We start from the raw sequence: 26978 nt of genomic DNA on the forward strand, positions 1-26978 counted from the left end.
GCTGGCTAGATGCTGCTACTGGCTATTTCAGATTGCCAAAGCCAAAGCCGATAGCAGGCTGGCTATTGCACACGCTCACTGCCCGTTGTTTACAGTCACCTGCCAGCTGCGGAATCTAACCATCAGCCGCAGCAAAATGTAATCAGAGAATTTCATTAGCAACTGAATACATTTAATTACTAAGAAAATTGTTTAATGTGCACATGTCTATCAAGCAACTGGCAAAAATAATTGAGGACATATCATGTCCTCAATTTTTTTCTGGTTTCTGAAGAGTTCTGGTTGCCTGAATGCCGGATAATGGAGAGATTACTGTATATACCTTTGATAACACCTATTGAAATGTTTGAAATGGAACACAGGTTAAAGAAGAGCTCCTGGGATTTTTTTAAAATTAACCCTTGCAGTGGGGCTACCACCACTGCAACTCCATGTTTTGGTATAGGGAGGAAAAAAAAGTTATACTCACCGGAACCGCGGAGCTGCCTTGTTCTTAGACCAGTTCTTCTAGGCTCTCTCCCTCTCCTCTGCAGCAGTCTAAGGTGCCATAAATCATCATATTTTATAAACTGTACAGTGCTGCAGCAGGAGAAGTGAGGCTGGAGAGAGCAATGTGACAGGTGGCCAACTTGGAGCTTCGGATGAGTATATCTTTGTTATTTTTGAACCTAGACAAAAATGAGCCCCAAGGGTTAATACAATTTTTTCCTGGAGATTCTTCTTTAACTTCAAAGTGACCCAGTGCTTTGACCATTCAGGGCAATACAACATATCCACTTTAATGTAGATCTCCACAGACACTTATGGTTTTATTGCCATAACTCTCCCACTGCTCTATTCAACCAGGAAGGCGAAGTGCTATATCCAGTCCTGCTGGATATGGCAGACCACATGATGCATTCCCCTTTCTATCACTTGACAGTACGGGTGATTGGTGATTGGCTGCTCAGGCACCCAGCACTGTAGGGTAGGAGTGAGGAGAGAGCCTTCAGCTCTGTTCAGCCAGGAAGCCATATCCAACCCTACCAGATACGGGGGAGCACATGACACCCCCCCTTTCTATCACATGACAGTACTGGTGGTTGGCGATTGGCTGCTCAGGCACCTCGCACTATCACTGGGAGAGAACCCTTAGTCCTTTGTGATCTTCTAGTAGTGACTTGGAGCTTACACAGATCTTCTCCTCCTGACTCCCCTGGGTGAACAAAGCAACAGAGGAGAGAAGGGAAGCAAAATATCAGTTGCTGTAGGGTGTGGCATTAAGGTGGACCTGTTACTATGTCCTTTATGAGAAAAGCGCATGTTCACGTTAAGGTGCACTTCAATTGGTATTTCCTGTGGGGAGGTGAAGTAAAATATTGTACGGAGAATGATGGGAGACAGGAGCGTCCTGAGGCCGTGTGTCACCTGGAGCGGAGACCAGGTAAAACCCTGCTGTGACGTTATCGCGCATGTGCGTGAGGTCACCACACGCGTGCGTGATGACGTCATTGCGCATGCATGGCCCTCTAATTGACGCCTGCCATCTTGGTGGTGGACACCGGCAGAGAGGTGAAGGGACGGTCACCCGGCAGGATGAGGTATGCCGCCGAGTCCCCTCCTCTCATCTGACACTGTCGGTCTCTAGGTCCATGACCAAGTGCCTGACTTTTTAGAGGGGATGACACCAAAATGACTGTTACCCGGGTGCGAGCCACACCCCCCGCACCACCCTTGTAACGCCACTGATGGGAGACAAACTTATTCTTGTAGAGTATGGAAAGTATCAGTGAGACAGAGTCATTTTTTTCTTATGGCATAGGAGGACCTAGCCAAGAATTCCAGCATTAAGTCCCTGCAAGATACACAAAGCCAATGGGCCATTTGGTTAAATCTGCCAAAAAAATAAATATCTGTTTTTGTTGAACTGAACACAAAGAATAAGATGTAACTATCCAACGATAATTCATCGTTCCCAGATCTGAGTACAGTAAAATGAAATGATTGGTTGCTATGACTTACTGCAATTTGCCCGCCACCATTGCTTTTTGTGCTGCCCTCATCAAATAAGCCAACTGTGTGTAAAAGTACCTCAGCCTTGTCATAACTTCCACAGAAGTTCACTGTAAAGTTTATCCGGCGGCAACTGCTGTAATCCATCAGAAAACAATTACCACTAATTCATGTTAACCTTAGAACAGTTCTTAACTGAGTCCTTAATTAATTGGTTGCATTTGAATTCTATTATCTCCCGAGTGTAAAATATCATCTTCCTGAATGTACCATACAAGCGAGAAAGAGGATTTTAATTTCAACTTGGCTCAGAATGAGCATCCTGTGATGTGATACCTTCCGACAGTCACACTCCTCTAATGCATGTTTCATTTCTGTAATTCCGGTGCCAGCTCGTAGGCTGCGATTATGTTCTTGGATCAAAAGCAGCTCTGGATGCCTGCGGGGTTTGTAAAGGTGATAATTCAACATGCAAGTTTTACCGTGGACGTTATCTGAGCCATCACAAAACCAACGGTAAGGAGATGTCAGTGAAGTGGAACATGGATTTGTTTTGTGTAATGTTTCCCTTAGCTCACCATGGATTTTCTGTTGTTTTCAGGGGCATTTTAGATCCGTAATGACATATGGCAGAACATTATAAATCAGTCTACCGTGTCAAATGATCCTTCTGTGCAGGAATAATTTAACAACTTGCAGATAGAAAGTAGAATCAATGCTATTGGGAAACATTGCTACTACATCGGTGTCAGAAAGTCCACTTAATTGTCCTCCGCTAAGCATCATTTACATCTAAACTATCTACATAACATTGCCTCATTGTAATTTCACCAAAGCGACAGCTGTTTATGTGGAAAATCTGTATATTCTATTCTCAATGCCATGTAGAAAACCTAAAGCTAAACTCTAGTAAGATATAGAAAAACACCATTTAATGCAATTGTGTATTCCTTTTAAAATGGTTGAAAGTATTTTTAGATACATCTAGTGTAAGTACCTATATACACTATATTGCCAAAAGTATTGGGACACCCCTTCAAATCATTGGATTCAGGTGTTTCAATCACCTCCGTGGCCGCCCACAGGTGTATAAAATCAAGCACCTAGGCATGCAGACTGCTTCTACAAACATTTGTGGAAGAATGGGTCGCTCTCAGGAGCTCAGTGAATTCAAGCATGGTACCGTGATAGGTTGCTACCTGTGCAATAAGTCCATTCGTAAAATTTCCTTGCTACTAAATATTCCACGGTCAACTGTTAGAGGTATTATAACAAAGTGAAAGCAACTGGGAACAACAGCAACTCAGCCACGCAGTGGTAGGCCATGTAAAATGACAGAGCGTGGCCAGCGCATGCTGAAGCTCACAATAGCTGCAGACCTCCAAACTTTGTGTGGCCTTCAGATTGGCACAACAACAGTGCATAGAGAGCTTCACAAAATGGGTTTCCATGGCCGAGCATCTGCATCCAAGCCTTACATCACCAAGTGCAATGCAAAGGGATGCAGTAGTGTAAAGCACGCTGCCACTGGGCTCTAGAGAAGTGGAGACGTGTTCTCTGGAGTGGAGAATCATGCTTCTCTGTCTGGCAATCCGATGGACATGTCTGGGTTTGGCAGTTGCCAGGAGAACGGTACTTGCCTGACTACATTGTGCCAAGTGTAAATTTTGGTGGAGGGGGGATTATGGTGTGGGGTTGTTTTTCAGGGGTTGGGCTTGGTCCCTTAGTTCCAAGACGTTTTGATCAATTTCATTCTCCCAACTTTGAGGGAACAGTTTGGGGATGGCCCCTTCCTGTTCCAACATGACTGCGCACCAGTGCACAAAGCTAGGTCCATAAAGACATGGATGAGTGAGTTTGGGGTGGAGGAACTTGACTGGCCTGCACAGAGTCCTGACCTCAACCCGATAGAACACCTTTGGGATGAATTAGAGCGGAGACTGGGAGCCAGGCCTTCTCCTCCAACATCATTACCTAACCTCACAAATCTTCTGGAAGAATGGTCAAACATTCCAATAGACACACTCCTAAATCTTGTGCAGAGCCTTCCCAAAAGATTTGAAGCTGTTATAGCGGCAAAGGGTGGGCCAACTCAATATTGAACCCTACGGACTAAGACTGGGATGCCATTAAAGTTCATGTGTGTGTAAAGGGAGATGTCCCAATACTTTTGGCAATATAGTGGATGTCCTTTTATTGACTCTTATCCTCTTGTTTTAGTACACGTCTTGCAAGAATTAAACAAAACACATGCTCATCTGTCTTTATTGCTGTTCAGATTACTACACGGTGGTGACCATACCGGCAGGAGCCAGAAGTATCTATTTTCAGGAGATTGAAGTCTCAACCAGCTACCTTGCTGTGAGGAACCTAAACAAGAAGTATTATTTAACTGGAGACTGGACCATCGACTGGCCTGGGAAGTTCTCGTTTGCTGGAACTGTTTTCAACTATCAAAGACCTTTTCAGCAGACGGAGAGCCTTTATGCAGCCGGACCGACAAATGAAACACTGGTTTTGGAAGTAAGATTCTATATTTAATCCTAATTTTAAATTTAAATAACATCTGAAACATGCAATAAAGTGTATCAGATGTCACCAGGTATCTCTTTTATCAGTTTAATACAGATAGCATATAACAACTATTAGGGTAGGGGCATTTAGAAAGCAAATACAATTGATGAGTGATCTGCTAATGCAGTTCTCTAAACATTGCAACTGCGCTAAAGTTAAAGAATTCACTTAGTGTACTTTCATATGATTACTATGTAATCCACTGCAGCCAGGTTTCAAAGAACTCCTCACATGTGCAGTTGGCCTGTTTCCTAAATCTATGCTCCCACTCTGTATTCATGATGCCTGTCAATCAGATACAAACCTCCAAGGCAAATCTCAATCTGGATTTTGTTGAGATGAAGTGTCCTGTGAACTTTGTATTAACATGTTCAAGCTTTTGGTATGTGTGAGACAGAAAAGAACCTATTGTAGGTGTGTTTGGAAATACCTCTCCTGATAAATTACCCTGTGAGCAAACCGGATTCCTAGATCACTATATTGCTGACTAAAGGGACTTGAAGTGAAGTTGTGCTTTGCTCCTGGAGTTGAACTGGACATGGTGCTCTGCAGATTTAAATCACAGCTTCCAAAGAGTGCCATTTAGGTGGTTTTTGTTTAAGCACATTCACGCAGCACATGTGGTATCCTGCTCAATTAGCACATGTGTAGGTCTCCTTACAACCACTACCGTAGCGTCCTCTTAGTTGAATTGCCCGTTCTGGTGACATCCAAACAATATGAGGAAGAGGGGGTATCTTCCAGGCTGGAGGGAGCCTGCACTTGTCATCAACAATGCCTGAAATTATGGGAGAACCCTGAAATGCCTTAATAGGTACATTAGTCGGCCAGAATACTGCCTTCTTGAAGCAATATAATTGTAAAGCAGAACTCATTAAATGCATTTATGTATTTGTAAACTGAAAATCCATTTACATAAAATATAGTGTATTAACTCTACAATATCCCTGTAGTAGAAATTTCACAGAGTACAAACTCAAAGTGTGAGGACCCAAACATTTATTATCCACATTTAAAGCAACACTAAACTCAGGTGTTAAATCTTAAAAATGCATTCAAGTACTTTAACTGTAGATCCTCAAACCATCTCTGAATTCATGCTGACACTGTCCTACCGCTCCATGTTCACTCCCGTGATGGACTACAACCTGGATACAAATTAGCTAACTAAACATGAGATTGTAGTCCATCGCAGGAGTGAGCTTGGAGCGGTGGCTAATTTACAACACACACAGGGACCATTGAGAAAAAAGGTAGCCACCCTCCAGAAAGAAGGACAGTGTCCGCACCAAATTTGAGATGATTTGAGGATCTACAGCTGAGTTTTGCACAAATAAGATACATTTTTGTTAATAGTTAAGGTAGTTGAATGCATTATTCAGATTTAACTCCTGAGTTTAGTGTTAAGCAGTTAATTGCTGTGGATAAACAACTGCTTGTTAACATACATTGTGTTAAAGCAGCCTGTTTATAATGATACATCACAACAGAATAAAAAATGCTCATGACTTATTATTATGAAGTAGCACGTCGCAATGCATGGTATGTGCACTGGCCACTACTGTACAGTGCTGTGGGGTGGCATTCACAATATATAGCACAGCAATGCACTGTACTTACACAGGTGCATTGGCGTGCATCGTGGTAATGTGTGGTAAGGCATATCTGAATGGGCCCTAAACTATACAGGCTCTGTTGCACTACTTTGAGTTGCCAGAGGACACAGGAAGCAGGAGGTTTGCAGAAGGAGATAGGATATAAATGAACTCACACATTTTGTGATGTTTATTGTACTTCAAGTAGAATGAAGGCATAGACATGCACCAGAAGTTGGATTGCTACAGGCTCTATATAGTGATATCACTTTCTACCTATAAAGTTTGTCAAATGTGTGTAAATCACAAGAGCTCCTGAACAGAATTTTTTATGATTTGCAGGTAAAACTGCTAACATAATTTTCCAGTCGAAATATAACTGCTCCACTTTAACCTGTAATAAGCACTTAACATAGTTGGAGGCATGTAGAAAGGGGTGTGATATATGCATAACTCAAAAGGAATCTCCAACCAGTAGTGGACTACCAATGTCCATTGCTGTTTGTGATAATTCATTTTCTAGTGGTCAAAATCAGCATGTTCATGACTAAAAATACAGTTAGCAATACTACCCTGGTAGATAGCTATTAATTTGAGGTTAAGAACACATTGGTTTAGAGATTCTTGGAAGGCGAGACGTACATGTTCTAAACGTGAGTCACTGCATCAAATACAAGATATCTTTAGTTAGGCTGGTTTGGGAGATGTGCGGTTTGATTGTGATCAAAGCTCCAACTATAACAAGCCAAAAGGATCTGACCATATATAAACACTTAATTATATTCTGGACTGGCCAAGTCCCACCAGGGAAATGTTTAATGAATGAGTTGTGTTGTTAACAGCCTTATACTGATGTATGCAAGCTTTCAATAGAACTCTGATGTGTTTAATCCTCTTCTTTGCTCAAAACTCCCAGTGGCCACGAAAGAGCCAGCGTAATGAAATTAAATGCAATGGAATTAAGCAGCAATGCCGGTAGACCTGTGTTAAATAACATACATAGGTACTTACATTAACACTGTGATTTGCTTCCCAGCAGCACATATTCACTTTACTTCTTTCCCTATGCTCCATTCGGGAATGGTAGAAGCCACCCTATATACGCTCTCAGTGTCTCTAATTAGAGCTTACACAGGGCACTGAGGGCTCCCCATGCCCCCATGTGAAAGTGCTAGTCCAGTCACTAAGCACTTGTATTGTCACATGGAATAGGTGAGATGGTGAATAGGTAAACCAGAAGAACCATGTATTTTTTTAGATCCTGGAACTTGAATGTAGCAGTGGGGGAGTTAAGGAAAGGTACCTCCATTAAAGAAAATGTGTTACCTAAATGTGCGAAGCACTGGTTTGCTTTTAAGGAAAACCTGTTCTAAGTTAAATAGGGAGGCTGCTATTGCCGACTCTCTTTCTGCAAATGTTACTTGCTTGACTCTTATGCATCATGACTTTATGTCATTAAGCCAAGTATGTAGATAAAGACTTCTGACCTATTTATTTCTTACAGGTATTGATATAGTGCTAACATATTACACAGAACTTTACATGCTTCACATTTACATCAGTCCCTGCCCTCAAAGGGCTTACAATCTAAGATCCCTACCTTACATGTATACACACACATACTACTCAGTTAAGACAGAAAGCAAATTACCTGCCAGCATGTCTTTGGAGTGTGGGAGGAATCCCACACAAGCACAGGGACAACATGCACACTCCATGCATGTAGTTTCCTGGATGGGATGCAAACCAAGGACCCTTGTGCTGAGGGCAGGAGTGGTAACTGCTAAGCCATTGTGTTTATTTGATTTAGATCAATGACTCCAAGCCAGAGGATCAGAACAACAGGTAAATATAATTTTCAGAAGGTCAACTATGGCAGCCTCATATTTCTCTAGTGAAAGGTCTATAATAGGAGCTTGACACATGAGCTGTTAACTTTTACAGCAAAGGCTCCAACCCTGAGCTGGAGAATGTCATTTGATGACTTCGAGAAGACATTGTTTGGGGTAATTATTCACAGTGCAATGGTCAGAAGGTTTACTCTTCACTAGAATAGGCACCACGTTAGGCCTCTAGCACAGGTTGGGAATCTTCGCTGTGACATGTCAGACCCAAAGTGATACATTCCTTTAATGTACTCCTGTCATGTTTGTTGCATAAAGTTTGCTGCAAGTCAATACTTTGCTGCATGTGACCATCCATTGGGGCTTATGTAAAAAAAAGTCTATTAACAAAAAACATTATTTTTGCCCATAGCGACCAATCAGAAAGCAGGAAGTAGAACCTGTACATTTAATGAAATATAGGTATATATAATTACAAATAAACACATTTAAAAAAAATGTTTACTCATATTGATATGATTATTTACATGAGGCTTATTTCTTTTTGATGTTTATCATAAGTCTATATTCCTTTTAATGATTTCAATAAATGGTGACTATTTTGATTTGCTGCCACCCTAGGCATACACCCACTATGCAGGATTGATTCTAGAGGCTTCAGTGACAATAGTTTACTCAATGGAGTGGATTAGGTTTGCCACTGCTTGAATAACCAAACGTTATGGTTAATTTTAGTGACTCTGGCAAATCCTAGGCTTGGAGTCTGTGGTTTGAAATGAACTAACTGTAAATTTTATAAGACTTTGCCCTGTGGTCAGGCTTGCTGAGAGCTGTGTCTTAAAGTCAGGTGGCGCGCTTGTCAGCGGTAGACCTTAAAACTCTATTCTGAGCCTTGACGTTCTTTATGAGCTCCTTCACCAACTTTAAATCTAAAACTTATTTCCACATGGCTGAGTAGGTCCTGGATCCAAGCCAGATAAGTAGGCTGTAACCCCGGAGGTCCTTCCAACTTGAAGGGCTTAAATTACTGGCTCTGCATTCAGACTTTTAATGTGGAGTTGTTAGAAAGACTTCATTTATTATTTAGGAAATGTTAAAATTGCTGCTGGCAATATTCCTTTTTAAGCCTTAAAATAGAATTGTTACAGTAGTTTCAAATGGCAATTTTTACCATTTTTCTCATATATGTGTTTAGGTGTAGCAAATTGCAGATTGCTTAGATTCAGAGGCGGACTGGGACTTTGGGGCTCACAGGGGGAAGGGAATATGGACGTGCACAAAGTGCAATATCACAAAAAAATTGTATTCACTATAAAAAAAGTAATGCACTCACATGTGTAGGTCATACGCAGCATTGCACCACAGACTGGAAATACAGTTTCAGAGGCGGCGGTCAATGGGACCATCAATGCTACAGATGGGCCTTCAATTCCTACACATTAAACTTGCAGACAGGTCAGGAAGAGATGGCTCCATGTCTGTCTGTTCACACCTGTACCTGCACACTCCATGCCAAGTATACCAATATCCAGGGCAATACTGTTTGGGTGCTTAACCATGGCAACATGCAGTCAATCCCACTTTGTCAAGACTGAACACTAAGGCACTTGACTGCACACTGTCTCTTAGTAAATAGGAGGTGCAGCTGTAATGGTCCGTACACCTACAATGCACATCATACAGCTCCTCCTGCTAGTTGGTAGGAGATGGTATGCAACAGGACCACCCCAGGTGTTTTGAATGCATGTTTGCCCTAACCAATGGTGTTATTTCAGCTATAGATGGATTATTTAATGATTTGAGGATGCCCGTCATAAGATCTCTGATTTACAGATCCTAGCTCCAATCCTGCCACCTTGCTGCCTCATTTCTTCTGTTAGAACCAGTATTTCTAATTAAAGGACCAGTACAGTCAGAAAGAATCAGATAGTACAGGCGTAAAAGCCCATCACTGAATTGCAGTAGAGACATTGACATGATCAGAAATAATTATTTTCTATATGGAGCTTTAGTGGAATTTGAGACATAAAAGGAAAGTATTTTCACTGTGTCAATATTTTGAGTGATTTAAGTTTGAGGTAATTATTATTGATCTTTAAATGTTTCCTGCTTATCCGCTTAATTATAGAGGCTTGTAGATTAGCCATTAGGTAGAACAAACACAACATTTGTAATCCTTCTGCCTCCCTCCTTAACAACTGTTGAGATAAAATATCAGCTTCACATAGAAAGCAATATTTCCAATCATTCAACTGACACACAGACTTCCATCGGAAGAAGAAGCAGTAAAGCAATTATTGTGTAGCACTGCAAAGCAGGAAGCAGAGCCTGTGTATATATATAGAGCAAATATGGCTGCTCCCCTGTGCAATTTGTGACCAGTGGTGTGATAGCCATAGCAGCACATGCGGTTGGTATGTGGCCTGGTGTGCAAAGGAGCCCATCAGGAAGGCTGTTAAGGCAATTATTATTGATCTTTCAATTTTTCCTGCTTATCCTATTAAATATAGATTAGCCATAAGGGAGAACAAACACTAGGAAGGCTGTTAAGGCAAATAAACTTTGTGGTGTCCAGTCTAGAAGAGCTGACCTGAAGATGCAATCATCAGGACCACCAATAGTCACTGATCCCTTTTTTAATCTGTGCAGTAAGGAGTAGGATGTAGAAGTTGGAGGATATCAGCGTAGATTTATTGCTACAGCCCCTGTCCAGCACCGCAATGTAACCATGCATTCCTCAAACATCCTTCCTTTGGTTTTTAAAATCTTCCCAGAGTGTGTCCTCACTGATTATTTTTAATTGCTATTACTTCTCTTATTTATTTATGTATTTATTTATTTTTTACTGACTACTAGACCATCTCATTCAGCAGTTGCTGGGGTGGTGAGAGGGTTTAGAATTTACACCTAAAAAGATCCTGTTGAAAGACCATTCATTTCAACAACAATCTTCTCATGAGATTATATGCAGATTCAATGTACTTTTTGCATGTTATTTACCTGTAAAAGCCTCCCTTGTGCACACATCCAAATAGCCCTGAGACTTCTGCTGGCTGTCACCATCTTAGATGTGATGTCAGCAACTCCAGCAGATTTAAATGTGATGTCAGCAACTCCAGCAGATTTAAAGCTGTCATTCAAGTGACACGCTGTAGTATTCTCTTTCACTCCTTCCCCGTCTAGGGTAGGAAGGGGCATAGGAACTGAGCCAGTACAGACAGTTATTAGACACTCCCAGAAGAAGAGAGGACTATGAAATGCTAGGAGGGAGAGGGCTATGTTAGGGCATTTACTCTCCTGGTGGAGTCTAATTGTATATTAAGTTGAAAAGCACATTGTAAGTTAATAAACCATTTATGGAAAGAAAAACACTACAAGAAAGCATTTAAAGGGTTATTCCACTTCCCCAGGTAAATTTGGGAACATTGAATTACCCCCTTCAATATGGCCTCCCCTCCCTCCCCTACTATACTTACCTTTGGGTGAACGCTTCTTCCCTTCTGCTGGTAATGGTGCACTTTCTGTACCCCATACTGCCATGTAGCGCAGCCCTGCACTCTGTATTTTGAATTGCACCCGCAAATAACGAGCACTCATTGGTCACCGTGGTCACCTGACCAATGAGAAGTGCTACTTAGCAAGAAATGTGTCTTATTGGTGAGCCCAATCAGAAGCACTTCTCATTGATCAGCACAGTCACCTTACCAAATGTATCTGGGAAAGTGGAATTACCCTTTAAAATACTTAATTTTCTTCACTTTCTTTACTTTAATTTTTTAAGTTGGGGTCTCTTTAAGCCTTGAGGTCTGATATCAAAATGGCTGAGGAGTTACTGTGGATAGAATAATTAGCTAGAAAATTAAGGTTAAACGTGAATTTCCTGCACTGCTGCTCTTCCTTCACAACCTATATCCACAGCACTGGTCCCTAGTAGTGTACTGACTATTTTGACAGCTCTCCAGTGGGCTGTCCTTTGTTTAGTCATACTTTATGTTAACATCAATTACAGTATTATCAAAGTTGATATTGCCAGGTGCCACAGAGAGAGGTCATCAGGGGCCCCATCAAAATTTTGCTATGGAGGCCCATGATTTGTAGTTACGTCCCTTTTTTGTAGCCTAAGGCAGTTGGCCTTGTACATTTCTCAAGTTATTCCACCTCACTCTCAAGAGATGCTCCATCTGCACACTAGGCTAGGATACACCTCTCAGTCTACATAGTTCCCCAAAAATCTAACTTTTAAATCCTTATCCCCAAAGATTCTAAATATTGTATGCTGAGCTTAGGGGTGTGCCTACTGAAATATTTTCCTATCATCATAAGTACAAACACAAAAAGAAACAATGTTCATGTTTAGAAGAGAAGACTGTGAAATTTAATTCCTAACACTGCGTTAGTGACCTTGACATTGCCATCAAATTAAAAGAGCTTTTTTCCTGCAGCATTGCATATGTAAGCTTTTTACTGTCCATCAGGTACATTTTTACATTCCTGCAATCCCACTTGGGTTAATTAAACAGGTTTTATTACATTTTCTCAATCATAAAAAGATGTAATCATACAATGTTGGCCTCATTTGAAGCCTTAGGCTGCCTCAGTGGGTTCCAATGGGATTCTATTACTTTCTAAACAATAGAGCAATACGGAGTAACTGTCCATAGCCTCAGATGATGTTTGTGATAGCTAATTATATTTTATTTTTATGTTTATTATGTTCTACTTATATATATTTTAAATAAATATATATTTAATGCAGGATGCAACCTTGGCTCCATGTTCTCAGAGCTTTTAAGGTTTTCTAAAGAAAGAGCAGAAGCTGTTTCCTTTCATACGCTACCTTTCTCTCAATAAAACCTATTTAGCCAACTAAAAAGGATAATAGGTGGGCGGGACAAGAGGGAAGAGGGCAGGACCGAGTTTCCTCAGGTTCACTGGGAGTTATTCACAAAACGGTGAAGAGTTTGGAGTAGGCAGGAGAAATTAACAATCTAAGACAACATAGCTGAACTGGAAAGTCAGCTGAATTTTCCAAATTAGCTATTTTGTCTTAGATTGTTCACTTCTCCTGCCTTCTCCAAACCCTTCACCCTTTTGTGAATAGCCCCTTAATAATTTAATGAGTACTTGCTGTGTTCTCTTTCATCCACATTAGCTTCAACGGTCAATTATGATGTAAGTGGCCACCATTTTGGGTGATTTTATCGAAATAGTATGGTAAAAAAGTGTGCTAGGCAATCCAATGCATTGATTTCTGAATGAATATTGACCAACTGAGCTGTTTGGTTTTAGCCATATGCAAAGTCTAACCTGACCAATGACTATTGGGTATCTCTTCATGGGGCCCAGATGTGTGGTTTTCCTAATTGGAAAAGGCTAACACATTTAGAAAATAAATCTTGATAATGATAAAATAGTTACAATAGGCTGTGTATAATACTTGAATGTATGTCTTTATTCAGATCCTTTATCAAGGAAAGAATGGAGGATTTACATGGGAGTATACGTTACCATATTCTGTAAATGAAGACAACTCTATGAGGAAGGCAAGCTATTCCTGGGTTCCGGTCTATACAGATTGCTCTGTCACTTGTGGGGGTGGTAAGTTTTGCTTTTTTTTAATTAAAATTGCTGATTTCTCACTTGTTTTTGACTTAAAGTATATAAACAGGCCTTAGCAGATTTGACAGCCATACAAAAAGTGTCAGGTCGAAAATGGGATAGTAGGGTAAGGACAGCAATATAACTTTTTTTGGGAGAAGTCTTCCTCAAATGTGTTGGAGGGCCTTCCCAACACTTTATTTTCCTGTCCTTGGGGTATTCACTCAATAGGGACACATATGCCAATACAAACTGGACAGAGGTTTTAATCCTTTCCCGCTCTATCCAAAATGAAATAAAAGGCTTGGCTGCAGCTGGGCTTTAAACACTCTTTAACTATTTAAGATCTGGTAGATTTGTAGTATGTTTGCCACTGAATGTTATTTTTTTAATAGACATTTTTAACAGTCTTATGATTTCCCTGTTAGGTTACATGGCTGTGAAGTTTGTATGCTTTCAAGACCTTCAGATTCAAGTGAACTCCAGCTTGTGTAGTCCTTTGAACAGGCCTTTCCCTGAGCAAAAAACATGCAATTCCCAACCTTGTCCAGCCTAGTAAGTATCTCTAAATGTTTTATTTCCTTAACAAGATATTAATCATATCCTCAAGCTACCAATGAAGACAGTGACTTGAATGACTGGTTTGTATATTTCAGCCTTTGTTACTCCCAAAATACCACATATGCAGTTTAAAGTAAATCTGTCACAGTCCTTGGCAAGTAAAATCGTAGAATTGTAAAAGTTTAAAGGGAAAGGTTACCTTCTGTGACAACCATGTATCAACACAATGACAGATCGACAGAATGTTGAAGTTATATGAATATCCCAAGTTTTCCTGCCAATACTACCCACAAATATACTACATGGCCGAAAAAAGTCACCACCTGGATTTAGCTAAGCAAATAGGTAAGAGCTATAGGAGTTGCTTCAGTTGGTCAGGATTAGGTTCAGCAACATTATGTGCCCAAAAATGAGGTCAGCTGCCCACCTGAATATATTTAATTGACCAGGTTTTTCCATCAATGGATTTTTTTCCTCCCTGATGGCAAAGGCATATTATAAAATGACAATGCCAGGATTCATGGTTCTCAAATTGTGAAAGAGTGGTTCAGGGAGCATGAGACATCATTTTAACACATGCATTGGCCACCACAGAGTCCAGACCTTAACCCCATTGAAAATTTTCGGTATGTCGTGGAGAAGACTTTACGCAGTGTTCCGACTCTCCCATCATCACTACAAGGTCTTGGTGAAAAATGAATGCCATTTTGGACAGAAATAAATGTTGTGACATTGCACAAGCTTATTAAAATGATACCACGGCAAATGCATATCGTGATCATAGCTAAAGGCAGCCCAACTAAATATTAGAATATGTGACTTTTTTATGGCCAGGCAGTGTAGAACAACATATCAAATATACATTACCTAGGCTGTTCATGGTGAGCACAGTGTTGCTATCCTCTGGCACTCTCAGCCTGCTTTAGAACATAGAACATTAAAAATAATGGCTGCTCCAGATGCAAGCACCAGGCTAGAGATGGAGACCAATACTTCCTTTGGCCAGACACAACTTCAGATTACAAAGCAGGCAGATAGTGCCAAAGAAGAATTCTGGGTTGACTCTAAGGAAACTGGGCAGTGTAAACTTGACTTTGTGAGTGTCTGAGAAATGTGGTTCAATTTAGAAATGTACTGCACTGTGCAAGATGAGTAGAATCCAATGAAATGTTTTAGGGTACCTTTCTATGGATGTAGATGCAGAACATCCAGCACTCTGTTTTTTCAGACTCTGTTGGGTTAGTGGTTCTATCATTCTCTTTGGAGGGGAACACTGAAGGACTCTGTTGATGAGTATGTCTAAGCTTGTACTGACATTGCATATAAGGCCAGGTCAGCACACATCTATATGGCTTAGTATACCATTTTGAGGTCAGGAGTGGAGGTGCTTAGTAAGCGCTGAAAACACCAGCCGCTGAGTGCCGTATTTTTATTTATTTATTTATTACTGGTATTTACAGTATACAGCACCGACAATTTACACAGCCGTTAGCATCGTTGCACATTCATATCAGTTCCTGCTCTCAAGGAGCTTACAATCTAACGTCCCTATCTCACATGCATGTACAGTATACAGGCCCACTATAGACAGGAGCCCATTAACCTACCGGCACGTCTTTAGCTTGTGTTTCCGAGGCTTTAAATATGCTTTATTCTGTATTTAACTAGTATTCAACTGTAGAGTTCAACTGTGATGTGACAGGACCAGAAGTCATCCTAATGAATTATTGTCCCCACTATGCATCATTCATTTTTATTGTGTTCCGAGCGCTCCTTTATGTTTGCATATTCAAGCATGATTATTATTAAAAATATTTTACATTCTGTAAACTACCCTGTACTTTATCACTGGTAGCATTCAAATTTAGCATTGCAGCCCATTCTTACGTAAAGATGACAGGCAAATAGCTAAATATACAAATTAAAAACATAAAGTAGCTATTTTATTCCTCTGCTTCCTGAATGACAGTGTAGGAGCAGAAGCAGTCTAATAGGGTCATCTGTCTGCTCACTCTGTCCTCTAATCAGCATGATCTTTGTCACCACATTTGTATGCAGCACGCCTGAATGGTGCTGGTGTACAGGTGATTGCATATGTCAAATCAAATTCAGATACTTACATTACTTGCAATTCATATCATATTTACAGCAAAATATAACTTTTCCACGTTACCCACTTCTGAAATGTAACAGCAGCAATCTATCAAGCCTTCCCGCGCCATTCTGGGGTTTAGTGATAATTACTGACAGCATTCTAACTCCTGTCAGTGGAAGTGCCTGTGCATTTCTGTATTGTAAACAAGAGTAGAAAAAAAAGGGAGTTCAGGGATGTAGAATTTTATGAAAGATTGTTTCCTATGAAGCTAAACAGGAGAACAGATAGGGTTGCCACCTTCTCTTCTAGCAAAACCCGAGCACTCTAGCGATGCATGGACATTTTTTGGGAGAATGAGTCGTGGCTTATTTATATGTAAATAACATCACCAATTCATATGTAAATATCACAGTTGAGGGGCCAGTAGCCCCTATCTTAATTGTGGTTGCCCCTGCCTGCCTGACATCATGTGTCCGGGTTTCAGCTGCCATGAAACCCAGATGCAGCGTTCAAAACCCGAACTGTCCGGGTGAATCCTGGACAGGTGGCAACCCTAAGAACAGGACAGATTAAAAGATGGAAGTCAGGTGATATCAGTCTCCCAAGATGCATTTAGATGGCAATGAGCTGCCTTTGTGCCCAGGAGTTTTTATATTTATCTTCCCAATGGCTATGGTGTGGGGTCACCCAAGGAACCGTGCGTTGTTTTCTTTTAGGCTTTACATTTACTTTAATTCTATATCCTTTCATATATATAAATAGGGCAAACTGCAAATCAAGGCAATTTTGGTGCTTTCATATTCCATGTATGTTGTCAAATACATGTTATTGCACCCTTTTAAAAATTGTTAGGTAAATAATAAGCAAAATGGCACATTTTTTTTCCCATGATTTCAGCTTGCCCTAGTTCAATAGATCCCTTTCTATGTACAAACCGCAATTTTAGTGCTTCACTTGCATTACTTTTCTATGTATTTTCCTAACTACATATTATTGCAACCTTTTTACTGTGTTGTTAGGTGTAACAATATGTCCTTCCATATTTCCTTCAAAGTTTTTAGCTTGCCTTGGTGTCATAAAAACACTCCTGCCCATGTCTTCTGGTAGTATACGGCATAGCGGTTGAGTTGGTAGCTCTGTTCTGTTGGGGGGACACTTAGCTACCTGCAACTAACAGCACCACAAACTAGTTTACTAGTTAAGAAATACATTAAAATATTGAGCTTTATTATGTATAACATCATTAAAATATGAACTACTCTTCATGGCCAAAATTTGTAGACACTGACTATCATGAGTCAGCCAAACAGTGACTGCGTCCTATTGGAAGGTTCAAGGGGTGTGATGGGACAGGAAATGCAGCTTTCACTGAAGCTGACATCTGCTTTCTCTTTATTTGCTCAGTTTCTTTTGCTCAGGTGTGTGAGAGGTTTCATTTTAGAAAATTAACTCCTGCAGTGTAAGGGTTAACTGCTCATTTTGGTCTAGGAGCGCAAATAAAAAAATATACTCGCCTGATCCTCGATCCCGCCATAAATGCTAGACAGGTCCTCGCAGCAGGTATCTTCTTTATTTGCACCCCTAGACCAAAATCGGCACTTACCCTTGCACTGCAGGGGTAGCCCCACTGCAAGGGTAAGTTTTGTAAAATTCCAGTTCTTCTTTAAAGCATATATGAACCTAGGAGTGTTTCATCATTCAGGCCATGCATGCATCTGATATCCATTCTGAGTAACTTTGCTTATTATAAAATGCTCTAAAGTACCTTAAAAATTGTATTTATAAGTAATAAAACTGCTATACTGATGTTTAGGGTCAAGGCTGTGGAAAGGGTTATCGCCATAGTGGCACATCACTATGTTACTATGCTGCACCTCACCCACACCACAGGCAGCAATGACACCCTAGGCTGTGTGAACTCTCAGTTGGGCTGTGTGGCATCTCAGGTGGCATCTCTGAAGCAACCGCAGCCGACAGGGGAATGTAAGCAGCAGGTAGCAATAGCACTGCTCTCGGTTCTCTCTTAGGTCCACTCCTCTGCTCATTGGGTGGGTGCAATAGCCAGCCTGTGATTGGCTATTTAAAATAGCCAATCGCAGGCCGGCTATTACTCTCCGTTGTTTACATTCTGCTGCTGACTGCGGAATCTAGCCAACGTCCGGCAGCAAGATGTAAACAAAGATAAAAAGCAAACAGACAAAATTAAATTTAGTTGCTAACAATTTTTTTTAGTGTGCACCAAGTTGCTTGAAAGTTTTGGCTCCTTGAATGCCGGATAATGGGGAGTTTACTATACATGCAATACATACATACAGTATAATGCACGCAACTCCATATTCTGTAATTGAAAGCTCTCATCTTTTTATCCCTTTTATAGTCCTTTACCTCTTTTTATGACTTGTGACTCATTCTTTGATTAGAAAAGGATATTTTATAGCATTTTCACTTTTTCTTTAATGTTGATTTCTATGCTGAATGGACATCTCCTCTGATAGGCTGCCAAGGATCACTTTGCATCATTGCTCTGGTTGATTCAGGCAGTAAATCTGTAAATATGCTCATTAATAAGACTTTATAACATGTATGTCATATTTATCATATGCTATAAGAATTGATTTTTTGGCAACAGCTGGATAACCAGTGAGTGGAGTGCGTGCAGTGCATCTTGTGGTGGAGGTGAACAGACTCGGTCAGTGCTGTGTGTACAGAAGACAACAAAAGGCGAAGAACTGATGGGGCATTCTTACTGTCCAGTAAGCACTCCCATTCAAGTCGAGAAGTGTCACATCCAGGACTGTCCAGCAGAATGGAGTACAGGGCCCTGGTCTCAGGTATTTACCAACCTTTTGCATTGCAGCATGGCTTTGTCGCCATATATGCACACCCCTCCATTTGATTATGGATGTGTTCTATAACAGAACAAACAGTAACCAGGCAAACTGGTGCAGAAAATGGTAAAAGGTGTTTTTGCTATCCATTGAACAAGTCAATCCTAAACTCTTTCTTTGGCTTTTGTATATTAAACAAGAGCAAGAAAAGCTCACAAATATATAAAATAAATTAATGTAAAATACACCTACAAATGAAATGCTTAAAAGAACAATGATAGCACTATTAGGCTGACCTAAATGCTGATGTTAGTTTAATTGTTAAATTTTTGTGAGCAGCCAAGATACCGTAAAGACCACTGCAACAAATTCCTAAGGGAACCAAGTATCCAATAGCTGTGTTGTACTGATACAAGGAGGTATAATCCATCCAATGCAGGCTGGTATACTCTCATCTTCCTCCCTTGGGGATGCAAGGTGTGGGTTATCCCATTATCTTCTTGATGGGGTGAACTTTTCCGTGTCCATGTTTAGCTCTGCATGGCAGTGTAGTTATTTGGGTAAAGACGCCTTATCATTGGGGCCAATAGATGGAAATCTCTTTTTCCTTCTGCATGCACAAACAGACGTAAAACGCAAAAGGAACATCAGTACTTCCAGGTCAGTCCCCTATAAGAAATCCAGTTTTCATAAATATGTATATTTAATGCAACTGGATATTTTATAGAGGACTGCCTCAGAAGTGCCGACATTTAGCTTTTCTGGACTTGTAAATCACTTTTGGATGAGTGAAATGATTGTGTTAATGGGACATTATGCATGTTAATTGGGACAGTGGATAAAGCTATTCATGAGTGGGTGAATTAGAACCTTTGCCATGTTTTACATCTGCCTTAGTTGGATACATTTACAATCCTACTGAGACTTCAGTAAAACCTGGCAGAGACTGTAATTCCCCGCTGTCCAACCTGTGACCCTTTGGCACTGATTGTGCCGCTGTTAGAGCCCCTGCAGACAGTAGTCTGTGAGTTCCTTACCTAGGTGCTTACTCAGGCCAGTGAGTGGAATTATTCTTTAGACTGGTTTCTAGTAGTTAAGTGGCTTGGTTTATTTATTTCACACCATCTTACTATTTCTGGTCTTTTTTTTCTGTTACTTTTTCTCTCTTTTTTTTAATCTTTATCTAATCTTGTATTATGGATCATGCTAAGAAAAAAAAAAAAACATAAAATGTGGCACAGTCAATTATTAAAAGGGTTTTACGTAACAAACATGAAAAATCACTGATTTGTAAAGGGGATTTAATAGCAGTGATCTCCAGATCAACTCCTATAAAAAGTTTGCAGTCTCTGACCATCTATTGTTGCATGTGTGCAGTCTCTGATAGTTTCAGTAGTATTACATACACTGAATATTATATGCAGGTCTTTGGTGATGACAGGAGCCACACTTGAGGCCCCTTTTATCAATATATTTGACCATGGTTCTAATCCTTAAGCTGGCCATACACTATACGCATTTGAACCAGTTCTTGATAAACCAGTTCAAATTTGCACAGTGGGTGCCCCTGATGGTACCCTTTCGGCCGGCATCCCTACATCAGCTGATCAAAGGAGTCGGTTGAAAAATCTTCTAAAGAGCTCACTGGCAGCCGGCTCTGCTCAGGTATTCTGACACCAGCCAGCAGCTGCCATCAGAATACAATGCAAACAGTGGGAGATTTCCAAATCAAAGCTAGTAAGCATTGATGGAGGAATCTGTAATATTTTCTTTGTTTGGCCTGTGGGTTGAACAAAGAAAATATTGGTATATGGCCAGGTTTACCCATTGTATCCTGAACAAACAAACAATACATTTTGTCTGGAGTTCCACTTTAAAATGTGCGTTGTTTTTTTTTTCACTGTCTCTTTAAATACGTCTCTTACCATACTGCAACTTACAATTTCCACAACAGCTTATTACAGTGGAATAATGGACTCCATTACATTCATATTATACACATGACAACAAAATCACTGGTCCCTTTGGTATTGTAACAAGCCAGATCTTATGTCTGTCGCTAAATAGATACAGATGTATCAGCCAAAATGTCTCATTTGTAGATTGAGACGTAGAATGATGAAAATTATTAATTCAGGAAAAATGCAGCCTTGGCCCACTACTAGCCCAGAGGACTGAGCGCAAGCTCCTCTGGTATATATATGCATGTAAGTGAGCAGTATACACGTCATGTTGATATAAGCATTTTACATGAGCTCTGTCTGACAGCTTGCATTCTTTGTCTGGTCTAGTGCTCCCGATCGTGTGGTAAGGGAATTAGGAAACGAGAGGTTTATTGCAGAAGTGTCAACTCGGAGAAGTATAAAATCCTTCCAGCAGACCTGTGTCCAGTCAGCTCCAAGCCAGAGTCCACTGAGAGTTGCATGCTCACCCGCTGCCAGAAAAATGACAAACTGCAATGGGTGATATCTGCATGGACTGAGGTAACCTTCACATCTATAGAAAGACTGAGAATATACTTTGATTTGTTTTGTTTTAGTCAAATTTACTGCATAAATGTATTATCTTCTTTTTAAAGGGTCGGTCTATCCAAAACTTACATCTCAGTTTTTGGTAGATGATGGACATTGAAACTACGCTATGATTTCTTATATCACCAATAGACTCTATTGAAGGGATCTTTGCTCTTTAGTTTGCATGTTTCCTGAGGCCATTATAACAAAGTCCCATTTACCATGTTGGATATTTTTCTGTATAATATGGAGAATGCAGCAGGGATGCTGGAACACACCAAAGTGGGTGGGAATGGTAAAATTCCCAGGTGGAACAGAAGTGGGAACTATGGTAGTGAGATTTCCCTATTGGAGCTTCCAAGAGATCAAAGATGCCAGGGGCTGACTTAGCCCAGCAGACTGCACCTGTCACGATATCACTTTTGGTGAACCGATAAGAAGTATAAAGATGTAATAGAATAGCAGTGGTAGGTGCAGGAACACTGCTAGGTGGGGGATAAGATGGAATGATATTTCTAAGTACACTTTACAAGTCAAGGATGGAGACATTGATACCTCAAGGTCCACTGTGTTGCAGAGTCATGGGTGGAGGTACAACATTTGCTAGGCCTGTGCAGTTGAGTGGTTTAGGGAGGAAGTGCTATTTGCAGGGTTACACTGTTATGCACTACAAACAAACGTTAGTGCATAGTGTGCAAATATACCTTGGTACCTCTTATTTAATATGCATACTTCAAAGCAGTGCAGCATTATGGAGAATGCATTGGTGGATTGTGACAACTTCACAGTTGGATGGATAGGGAAATACTGGTGACAACATTGTGCCTCCAGAAATAAAGAAAGACAGCATGTGATTCAGCTTTGGTGAAGTTGGCCTTTCCACTAAAATTGGTTTACTTATATTTTGTATTGAGATATTTAATATGTTGAAATTTGTTGGTGACAGGCACACATACAATGTATTTATGTTACTTATGATGAATATTGTTTTCTTTTGTGCAGTGTTCAACAACCTGCGGGCCCGGAGTCAGGAAACGAGAACTGAAGTGTGGCGAGAAGGACATTCACGGCAAGATTGTGACTGTTCCACAAAGAAGGTGTCGAAGTGTCCAAAAAGTCAGCGTACCTCTGGAACAACCTTGCAATAACAAGCCATGCCCTGTACAACCACCATACACTGTTTATTATGGGTGGCATGCATCTCAATGGCAACCGGTAAATAGAGTAATATGGCAGAATCATATGGTTCTTGCTTCAGTCATGTTAGGAGAGGAATCACATAGTAACATACCGGGGTATACAGAAGTAACCAATAAATCAAGTTACTAGGGTTCACCTTAGATTTAACAATATATAGATATTTGATGCCATAATACAAATTATAGTATACAATAAAAGTAAGGTTGTCACAATTTAAGTAGGGACAAAACAGTCCTTCCCAGATGAGCTAGCAAACTTTTTTTTTGCAGATTCATACCTTTTTTCTATTCTGAAGTAACTCATAATGATCTTACCATGCCCTTTCTCAATCTGATTTCTGAATGGAAGGGTCTATCTTCATTATCACCAACTGATCAGTTTCAGTGTTATAAGCTGCAGTGTATACATTCCTTTGGAAGCATCTCAACAAATTGGAAAGTCCTTTTGCCGGAGGACCTGGTTGTATTTTAACCTGTAGCTTGGTTGAACCTTCTAAGACAAACAGTGAGCCAAATGCACAAGCAGACAATATATGGTGGACTGTGTACAGAACCCTTGCAGGTTCCATATTGTAAGGAAGCAACATTTAAATTTGTTTTGACAGTTTTAGATGGGGAAGATTGGATTGGAAATGTACTTTTAATAACATTCAGGGAGCCATTTACAGAGCATTCCTCAGCCAGTCAAACCAAAGGGCTGCTGTACGGGCTATTCACTATAGCCCGTAGAGCAGCTGAAGGCATATGCATTGGCTCGAATGAGCTGAAGTGACAGCCGAAGTTGGGCGAACGGCCTGCAGAAGGCCGGCCTTTTGCCTTGCAAATGACAGCTGGCTCCGCCCAGTTGTAATGACAGATCAACATCCCCAAATGACCTTTATTTTTTTGAACTGTAATTAACCAATAACAACTGGGTGGAGCCGGCCTTGCCATCAAGGTCGGCTCTGCCCAGTTGTTATTCATTGGCCGGGACCTGTCAGAAGACTCTAGCAGGCGCCGCCCAATAGGAAGCAGTTGGGCGGAGCTAGCTGTCACTGCTAGCACTGCCCATTTTTACATTTTATTTCTTTTTTAAAACATCTTTATTTTTTTAAATGTAATATTTATTTACATTTTAAAAAATATTTTCTCAACTTTTTTTTTTTAATTGATTTACTATTCTGCTCGGTACCATGGTGGTAGGCAGCATTCAGCTATTCACTCAGTGCCGTTTGGCCCCTATGAGAATAGGGGTGAACAGCAGCGAGTAAGCTGCCGGAGCTTAGGCTCAGCCGATCCACATGTTGGATCGGCTGAGTCGAAGTCTTTCTGCACTTCAACTCAGACAAACATGCAGAGCATGATCGGCTGATCGAAGTGCAGCCGAAGGCAGCCGATGTACGGCTAAGTTCAGCCGATTTACGGCTGAAATCAGCCATACAAGCCAAAAGTGAAAAGCCGAACAGCGCTTGGCTCACTTCACTTTGGCTGGGTTATTCACTCGGCTGCCTTCGGCAGCTTTGTGAATAACCCCTTCAATTACAAAATGGTTTGAGTAGCAACTATACTATATGAAACGAGGGAAAGGCCGGTCTGTGTGACAAGGGTGGTATCTCACTGGGGAAAGAACTATGGGTGTTCTGGAGGGTGGATCTCGCTGCAACAGCTTGCTCTGTTTAGCTAAATTCAAGACTGGAGGCAGAATCCCCCAGTCAAGGTGAAGGTAGAACTCACGCATTATGCTATTTAGGATTGTCTTCATGTTTATGTTACAAGAATACATCTTATGCTTGATTTCTTAGTAGATTTGTTTTTTTCTCCAAAAACACTCACCCTTTCCCGCAATGGGACTCATTTATTAAAGAAATAAGAATGCTCAGTTAGTGAATATGATAAATCTATGTATATTTTGGGTACCCAATCATTTGTAAAACAAAGGCTTTTTGCACGCATGATTAAAAGAATAAAGTGAATGCAGCTTTATCTTTTCCCCTAAGTGAACATTCTCTACTCCTGTGGTAATTTGCCCCACTGGCTCTGCATTTAAACATCGGATGCATGGCATTTAAATCATAGGCAGTAATTTAATGTGAATGGCTTTAGAAGTTTGGTGCACATGGGAAGCATAATTTGAGCACAGTTAACAATATTTGCTTTTGAGAATTACTGAGAGCTAAAATTGATATTCATGATGTCTATTTTTTTACACCAACATCATCATGCCAATCTAAGTGTTGTTAGTGATAGATATATACTTTTTTGTCATCTGTCACTATCTAGTGTACTGTGACTTGTGGTGGAGGAGTTCAAATCAGAAGTGTCCAGTGTTTCCATCAAGGAAGACCTGCTGTAGGTTGTTCACCTAATCAGAAGCCACCCTCTTCCCAAGCCTGCAACATGCACTTCTGCCCTTCTACAGGAGTTCAAGGTAAGAATTAATCAGCATTAAGGTGTGTGATATACAGGCTGGCTGCCCTTGTTATAATTCTTAGAGAATCTTAGACGCATTGAAGGTATATTCCAGTAAAATTTGATATTTATGACTTAAAATGCATACTGAGGACATAACCTATCCATAGCCAGCCTCTGTATTTTTCATACAGACATAGCTGTAGTTAACCAGTCACCTGTTGAGCTGAAGCTCTTCTGAAATGATTGGCTGGAAGAGGTGAGATAGCCTAAGAGCCTAAGGGCCTGTCTCAATGAGCTTTGAGCTGTGCCGATGAGCTGGCTTTTGACTTTCTGCATTTGACTGCTTCAAGCTGCTTTTGTATTCCCATAGGCTTGTATGGGGAGAGAAGCAGTGCTGAAGTGAACAAAAGCCCATCAGCACAGGCCCCAAAGGTGGTTATAAACAAGGAAACCCTGTCTGACTGCTTTTAATTTTCGTAAGATAAGCCAGCACCGAAAATGTCCTGCCGTGCTTCCTGCTCCTTACTATCTTTAGTTACATGTAGCCAATAAACAAGATAACTATGTACTGAAGGACCTAATAAAGGCTTTGGCCAGCTTTATTAGGATATTGATACATTTCCTTTACTATATTGAGCACCTTTAAATTATGTATATTTACCACTTAATCTAGCATTCAAGCTTTAATCAAGTCTCAGATAGTGATTTAACTTTTAAAGAGCAGCAGGCATACTAAACAGAAACCTGAACAGTCTGAGCAGGGACACCATCGCTCTTCTAGCAAGGACAGCAACATATTAACTAGTGAAATAACATACTCTGCCATTAAGTGTAAAGACAGTGCTGAACTTTATTAAGAAAATTCTGATAGGAGAAGAGAGCAGAGTAAGCAGAGTTGATACAATAATTAGTGTGTCTGCTCACTGGCTAATCCCCAATCTTTGGATAGGGAGGTGATACCCCTGTATTCCCTAAGCCTAACAGAGAAATTAGTGTCACCTTCTTGACTGTGCTGCTGTCTGACATAGTTGTATGAATGACGAACGTGGCCGGACAACATAACAAATTCTTTGGCAGATAAGACAGTTCACATATGTGTATCCTAGTGATGAGTGTAGATGTTTTTCTGGAGTTTAGCTTTAATTCCAAACAGAACCAGTGACATTAGCCAACAACACTACGTTTTAGATCACTCAATTAACGCCTAACAGTTTCTGGGCTTTGATAGAAAGTAGTTGTGATGTTTTTCTATACTCATATTAATTGGGCACATTGTCTTGTTTTACAGAAGATCCATCTTGTGTGGATTATTTCAGCTGGTGTTCCCTTGTGCCCCAGCATGGAGTCTGCAACCACAAATTCTATGGGAAGCAGTGCTGTAAGTCTTGCACCAGGAAGAAGCACTACAGTGATATTGGCTGACCTCCCACTGAAGACAAATGTGTATAAAATCCAGTGAAAGTGAAATTCATAACATGGAAAAAGTTAATTATCTGCAAACTGTCGTTTGATCCTCCAACTGGAAATCTGAAGTCACCAAGAACTTCCAGATAATCAGATTTTACTCTGATTGAAGTGTAGCCTGTAGTTGCATTCCAGGGCAATGAACAATAACAACTCAATAAATACTGCAAAGTAATTATACAGGGTGGCTTCAAGAAAGAAATATAATGACTTACATTTACATGCAGAAGACTATGGAAAATCATTGCAGTAGATCCATCTAGTGTGGACTATGTCACATGGTGCTTCACTCTCCCTAGGTGTTGAGTATGCAACCATAAATAC

At 40.5% G+C, this 26978-nt stretch overlaps 1 protein-coding gene across 1 annotated transcript in view; it reads left to right on the top strand.

The window, feature by feature from the left end:
* Positions 1-26612, top strand: part of ADAMTS18 (ADAM metallopeptidase with thrombospondin type 1 motif 18) — a 122726-nt gene extending 96114 nt beyond the window's left edge. Inside the window, exons 17-25 of the mRNA XM_018563795.1 lie at positions 2385-2508; positions 4271-4515; positions 13465-13603; positions 14032-14158; positions 18889-19090; positions 21379-21570; positions 22603-22815; positions 25059-25206; positions 26479-26612. Of these exons, the coding sequence (XP_018419297.1) occupies positions 2385-2508; positions 4271-4515; positions 13465-13603; positions 14032-14158; positions 18889-19090; positions 21379-21570; positions 22603-22815; positions 25059-25206; positions 26479-26612 (1524 nt within the window). The remainder of the gene's footprint in view (positions 1-2384; positions 2509-4270; positions 4516-13464; positions 13604-14031; positions 14159-18888; positions 19091-21378; positions 21571-22602; positions 22816-25058; positions 25207-26478) is intronic.
* The last annotated feature ends 366 nt before the right edge of the window (positions 26613-26978 follow it).

This window comes from Nanorana parkeri, unplaced genomic scaffold, assembly GCF_000935625.1.
Source record: "Nanorana parkeri isolate BGI_ZX_2015 unplaced genomic scaffold, ASM93562v1 scaffold697, whole genome shotgun sequence".
NCBI lineage: Eukaryota > Metazoa > Chordata > Amphibia > Anura > Dicroglossidae > Nanorana > Nanorana parkeri.